General features: G+C 41.0%; 1 protein-coding gene across 3 annotated transcripts in view; it reads right to left on the bottom strand.

The window, feature by feature from the left end:
- LOC106807265 (UPF0396 protein CG6066-like) overlaps positions 1 to 6,737 on the bottom strand; it is a 37,171-nt gene that overhangs the window by 14,732 nt on the left and 15,702 nt on the right. For all 3 annotated transcript variants that reach the window (XR_001393646.1, XM_014809560.1, XM_014809561.1), the window contains exons 3-5: positions 3,194 to 3,274; positions 2,834 to 2,916; positions 1,536 to 1,715 (exon numbers count right to left, since the gene is read on the bottom strand). Coding sequence is in view for 2 of the 3 variants with exons in the window: in XM_014809560.1 (XP_014665046.1) it covers positions 1,536 to 1,715; positions 2,834 to 2,916; positions 3,194 to 3,274 (344 nt within the window). In the remaining variant the exon portion in view is untranslated. The remainder of the gene's footprint in view (positions 1 to 1,535; positions 1,716 to 2,833; positions 2,917 to 3,193; positions 3,275 to 6,737) is intronic.

Here is a 6,737-nt window from a genome sequence, read left to right as displayed (position 1 = left end):
ATGATGCTATACACCGACTATCACAAGCCTAGGTCGAGCCGTTTAGATTTGTGCCGCAATTCTGCATTTCCTCCCTATACCTTAAGTTAAGGGGTTAAAAGTTAAATGTTCCTTCTTTTACACCTTTTGACCTTTGACCTTTGACTTTTTGACTATGTCAGATGAGCTAATAAATAACTTTGAGAACAGCTGTTAGCTCTAACTGCTGGGCGGAACAATTGTTCCCATGCAGAGCAGTCAACGACACCCAAAAACATTATTAGTATGGGTTATGTAAAACAAGGTTATACATAATATATATACTCTAGTGACCTGGGGCCCGTTGTCAGAATCAAATTAGTCTTAACATGAACCTTAACATTAACTTTTTCTCTTAGAGCGTTGACAGAAACTTCGTAAAGTTAAGAGAATTAAAAATTCTCGTAACTTTTCTCTTAACTTAAGAGATCTTATAGACCCTCCCTTAACTTTAATATGAAGTTGAAAATAACACATTCACACAACGAATTACAATTATAGTAATATTATATTTTATAATAATGAATTAAATGTATGTTTTTCTTGAAAAACACGTAAAAATGATTAATTATCTACCGCTAATAATACAAAACAATACATTTACAAATGGAATATGGCATTTGTTCTCTTGTTTTAAAGGAATGCCACGCTTGCCACGACTCTCGCGTCTCGTGTTACAGTGCGAGAATTTGTCTTGTTGTGCAGAATAAATTCAAGACCGTGTCGTTTTTCATCAAATATTATTTATATGTGGTTAGCCATTATAATATGCATAAATTACTGTGATGTACAATAAATGCGTATGCATTTGAATTTCGTGATCGATTCTCATCCCATCAGCAGCCTTGTGATGAAGTTCCTGTTATCGTAAGTTTTTACTTAAGTAAGTTCAGTTACGATAGGTTTCTGTCAACGCTATTAACTTTTCTCTTAACATTAACATTAGTCTTAGAATTAATCGTAACTTCACGAAGTTTCTGACAACGGGCCCCTGACGTTCAAGTTCGTCCAGGACTACCAAGGCTTTCCTCAGAATTCCAGGTATAGCCATTTAGGATGCCTCTCGAATTCACATATATATATGTAAGTAAAGGACTAGAGGGGAGAGATAATCATAGTAAGGGAAGAAGAAATGACCAGGTGACATGTATCAGAAAGGAGGAAGGGCTTATCAACTTTTAACAGGGACACGTTTCTTATAGATCATACAACATCTACATTTAGGTTACTATCGCTCATAGGGTCTATGTCCCCCAGGATACTGCCGGAACGTACCCTGGGTACAGTCCGGTATACCGGAACGTACCCTGGTAACTATCTGATATGGTTAGGGTTAGGGTTCGGGTTAGGGAGTAGGCGAAGGCGACTCCCTAGACTCGTTAGTGGAGTAGATGAGGTACGGTCCGGCATATTAGATTGTACCAGGGTACGTTCAGGTATACCGGACCGTACCCAGGATACGTTCCGGCAGTACCCTGGGGAACATAGACCCTCTCAGCGTTGCTATCTTTACTTACTAGTCTTCTCTACCCACATGTCCTCTTCAGCACTCTCACTGTCAGATCTGTCGTCACTGCTCCTCTCCTCACTTGCAATCGTGCTTTCAACTTTGCTTTTATTGTTTTTGGACTTTTTCTTTTTTTTCTGCTTCTTCTGGCTCTTTTTCTTATGCTTCCTTGTTTTACTTTTTTTAATATCTGAAGTAGGATGCAATACAGTTTTCAAATAGCAGTTATTAATATTATAGTAAATTTCAAGGCATTGCATAATGACCCGTTACATAAATACCATAAGCTAGCACTGATAAATTTTGTTGTAAATGTTGCCAGTATTATTTATATAAAAAACACTGTCTCACATTGTGGACTGACACGATGTAGTTACCATTTAGTGTGCATTGTTGCGGTACTTAATTAATCATACCTAGGGACAAAGGAATACTAGGAGTAGAGATGGAAGAAAATACAAATGTACGTGGATAAGTGAAAAATATCCAGTTTAAAATCATTTCTATAAATAATATAACTATATGTCTACTCACACTGAGGTATCAACATCGCACAACTACCACAATGCTAACATTGCATGAACAGCTAACACTTCTGGCAAAAAATTGTTTGCAATTAATTTAACAATTACCTACACACGTGAAGAATATTTTTTTGGATTATATTGTTAGTATTACTAAGTTGACACATGTCACATGTAAAAGGCAAATGTCATTGATGGTGAGAAGAACGACAATTGGTGGTATATATAATAATTTTTCGTCTATGATAGTCAATAACTGACAGTGCCAGGTTGACTCTGATATCCTCAATCCACTCATCCACGAGTAAATCTGGCAGTTTTGGACTAACGGAGAACTGTAAATTTCAAACACTGCCTACATGTGGCATATTTAACAGTGGTGTCATAAGGAAATATTTCACCTACATTTGGCATATAACATTGGTTTCCTAATGAAATAGTTCACCAATATGTCACATAAAGGTTTCGTTTATTTTAACAAACATAACTACATTTTGAAATGGAGTAAAACACCAACCAGCAGGGCCGGACCTGGCTGGGCGGGAGAGGGGGGGGGGGTCGATATTTGAGTGAAGGCGTGCCGAAGCCAAGCGGTACTAGAGTGGCCCCATATTATTACTGGTATCATAACATCAGAAGTGAATAATAATAGATTATCTATATTAATACTCTATTAATAATCTATTATTATTCACTCCTGATAACATTAGTCAGTGGCTGAACGGGGGGGGGGGGGAGTTGCAACCCCCCTCTAGATCCGCCACTGACCAGTGCGATTCATTACCTTCAGAACTGCCACCATGGAAGTGACCATTTTTCTCACGCTTGATGGTCGCCTTCATGTCGTCTTCAATTTCATCATCAGAGCTGATTGAGAAATCATAGAAGAAATCATAGGTCACGGAGAAATCATAGACATAGAAAAAGATTCAATAGTTCAAGAAACATTTGCACTATTGAAGAATTTTTCCATCACTTATTAATTATACATACATGTATGAATAACTATTATGACATGCATATATATATATATATTCCCATTATACATGTACAATATGAGTACATACGGATTTTAGTGATCACGGATCACGGATATTTTACGGATTACGGAGTTTAGTGATCAACTCGATATGTAAGTGCTTACTCAGTTGGTTGCCTTTCTGGAGTCACTGACCATACTTCTGGTACACCCATCAACCCAATTTTCTCACGCTCTTGTCGCCTTCTGAAAAATTTACATGTACGATAGATAAGTTTCATGATATTCTGCGTACATGAATAGAGAGGAGTACTTAGGACTTACCGTAAATATTAAAATTTAAGGTTTGTATGCATTACTTTACTTAGACTTTATTTTGCAACTCAATAAAAAATATAGTATTAGTAGCATTGTACAGGTCTACATCTTGCACTCTCAATTTACTTTTTATAGAGCATCGAACGTAAAACAGTTTTGCCCGTTTACGCAGCTTTGACCGAAGCATTACCCAATACTCATTATTGCCCAATTGTCCAACATGCATTTTGAAATTCTTGGGGGAAATCCTGTATTGTCAGGGTGCAAAATTAGCACAGGCCCACCAGCATATGATATATATATGCTGGCAAATTATTTGGCAAAACACCTGCCCTCCGAGAGGGTCGTTTCAGCCATGTTAGCGAGTACCTACATTTTTATTTATAGCATTAATGAGCAAATAGCCTACATTAATAACTGTTTTACCTGAAGGATATCACGCCATAATTTATCAACATTTTACAAATTTAAAATCGAGAATGTAAGCATGAAACATGACATTGACAAAAACACATCTGGCATCATTCACGATCTGCATTTATAGTCTGTTCAACAGCTATGTACAAGGCAATGCCGCACACTAGAACATTACTTGTTCGGACAAGCAAATCAGTGAAACAGTCTTATCTTTATTTTTCTGTGAGGGCTCATAAATTATGGTGAGGGCTGGTAAAAAACTGCTGTTACCTGCCCTCTGGGCCGGTGCAAAAAAAATCTGAATTTTATGCCCTGATTGTATATATATATATATATTATATACCTGCTGACTGCGACTCTCTCTCGCTTTGAGATAACTTCGGGAAACCTCTCGTGTTTCCGTCAATGATTGCCAAAAATTGACGTCTGTTATTGATTGCCATAGTGATGACCCCCACCTGTGCCCAAGGAGCTAAATATAACAAGGAGAGGAAGCGCCGCCATAACTGGCCCAAATATTTGCCATATTTGGTCATATTGGTCCAGAACAGATTAGTGTTCTATTGTCTCTGGGGGACGGATCTGCACAGCCGTTTCAGCTGATTATGGTCCATAGATGGCGTCCTTGAGGCGAAAAGCACACATCCAATCCGCTTCCTCTCCTTGTTATATGTAGCTCCTTGCCTGTGCCCACCTCACGCTGGATGTAGTAAACTCTGTAGTACTGACGTAATAAGTCAGCGCTACCATGGCGCTACACAGCGGCAACCGGAAGCAACACACTGGCCACAAAACGAGAGAGGGTCGCAGTAAACAGGGATCTCGAGTCGGTTTTCGGCAAAAATACCAGATTTTCACCGCTCATTATCTCAGCGTAGGGGCATCGTAAGGACAAGCGGTTTGTTTTATATCAGCAAGGTAGGACAGAGCTCTGATCAATAATACCGCAAAGAATCGTCAAAATAAAACGGGCAAAGTTTCTTAATTCGACTAATACTGCAACATGGTTTCAGCATTTCACCGTTGTACGCTCTCCTTCCATGTACGCTCTTGATGCTATGAATAAACAAGAGCCACAGAGCGTCTGGGCTCATCTGAGGTCTGTTGCTATGATTATAAACGTAAAATTTCAGTCGTGCGTAGTGACACCTTTGTTAGGCGCATCCGAGCAAGCAGCGAAGCTAGAGGCCATGGAACGACAAAAACAAGAAGAGCTAAAGTTGCTGTTGGAGCAGAAGGCTTGGGTGATAAAGGATAAGCTAGAGAGCGAAGGTCAAGCTGAATACGGTGATCGCTTATGGGTTGATGAAATGGGTTCAGCAGAGCGAATTATAGTGAAGCACATGCAGATGCAACGCTACGAAAAGGAATTAACCCAAACCATGAGAGATGATACACTGAACAGGTCGAGTTCGCTGAGGAAGCTAACGCCTGTGCTGAGTTCGGACGGGCTGCTTCGTGTAGGTGGGAGGCTCAAACATGCAGGCATAGATATAGAATGTAAAATAAGAAAATATAGAATTACTCACAATCACCAATTAGCAATGCTTATCGTGAAGGATATACATGATATAGCTCACCTAGGTACAGAGTGGGTACTGGGGAATGTGAGAGGTAAGTTTTGGATCACAAAGGGGAGATCAGTCATCAAGAAAGTGTCCAGGACGTGTTGGACATGCCGAAGTCTTTATGCATCGCCTTGTCAACAGAAGATGGCTGATTTACCTCCTGAGAGGCTAGAATAAAGCAAGCCACCGTTTACTTACGTAGGATTAGATTGTTTCGGACCTTTCTACGTGAAGCTGGGCAGATCAGAGGTAAAGAGATATGGATGTGTGTTCACATACCTCACCACATGTGCCGTGCACATAGAGAAGTTAAACAGCTTGGAAACTGACGCGTTCCTTCACGGATTTAGAAGGTTCATGTCGAGAAGAGGTCAGCCCAAAAAGGTTTGGTCTGACAACGGGCAAACTTTACTGGCGGTCAAGCTGAGCTTTCAAGAAGCATGAGCCAACTAAATAAGGACATGATTTACTCGCACTGTGCGAGAAAGGATATCGTGTGGGTTTTTTAATTCTTCACATGCATCGCATATGGGTGGCATTTGGGAACGTATGATTCGTTCCATCAGGAAGGTGCTCAATGCCTTGCTGCGCGGGAATCACAGACTGACGGACGAAGTGCTGGAGACGCTGTTCTGCGAAGTAGAAAACATTATCAACAGCCGGCCTATCACCAAGAGCAGCGATGATGTAAGGTGATTCGAGAGCGCTTACGCCTAACCATCTTTTATTGCTACGAGATGGCGCTACGTTACCCCCCGGTAAGTTCGGATCCAGTGGCATGTATCCTAGGCGTTGGCGTCACGTACAGCATCTCGCGGATCAGTTCTGGCGCAAGTGGGTGAAAGAATACCTGCCAGAGATGCAGCGTAGTAGCAAGTGGATTGTGCAAAGCAGGAACATCAAGCTAGGTGATTTAGTGCTGGTGGTGAACGAAAACACCCCAAGAGGACTATGGCCGCTTGGCCTCGTGATAGAAGTGAATAAGGGCAGAGGCGGTCTCGTCAGATCAGCCAAAGTGAGAGCCAAGGCGACGCGTATCGTCCGCCTAATCTCAAAGATCGTGCTACTAAAGGGCTCTTCCTAAGTTTACTTTGTTGAACGTAGTTCAAGGTGGGGAGTGTTATTTCTTCTCAACATTTCTGTTAAGCATGTCATACTGTAGTATTTCTAGCACTGTTCAGTTCTTGTTTTGCGCGGTATTTAAGCTGTTCAGCTTGGCTGCGGTTCGGCTCGTTTACATTATGTTTTAGTCATGTGACTCGCGGGTTTCCATGTCGCGGTATAAAAGCGTCTGTTGTGCGTGGCGCGGGACCTTTTGCTGCTTGAGCCGTATTTATACGTTCGCGTGCGCTCGCGCATTTCTTCCACGATGCCCCATACATTGTAAGTGTTGTCTCTTGGTTCTC

The sequence above is a fragment of the Priapulus caudatus genome, unplaced genomic scaffold, assembly GCF_000485595.1.
Source record: "Priapulus caudatus unplaced genomic scaffold, Priapulus_caudatus-5.0.1 Scaffold204, whole genome shotgun sequence".
Lineage (NCBI taxonomy): Eukaryota > Metazoa > Priapulida > Priapulimorpha > Priapulimorphida > Priapulidae > Priapulus > Priapulus caudatus.
The sequence above is the reverse complement of the archived record's forward strand: the minus strand, read 5'-3'. Positions and strand labels throughout refer to the sequence as shown.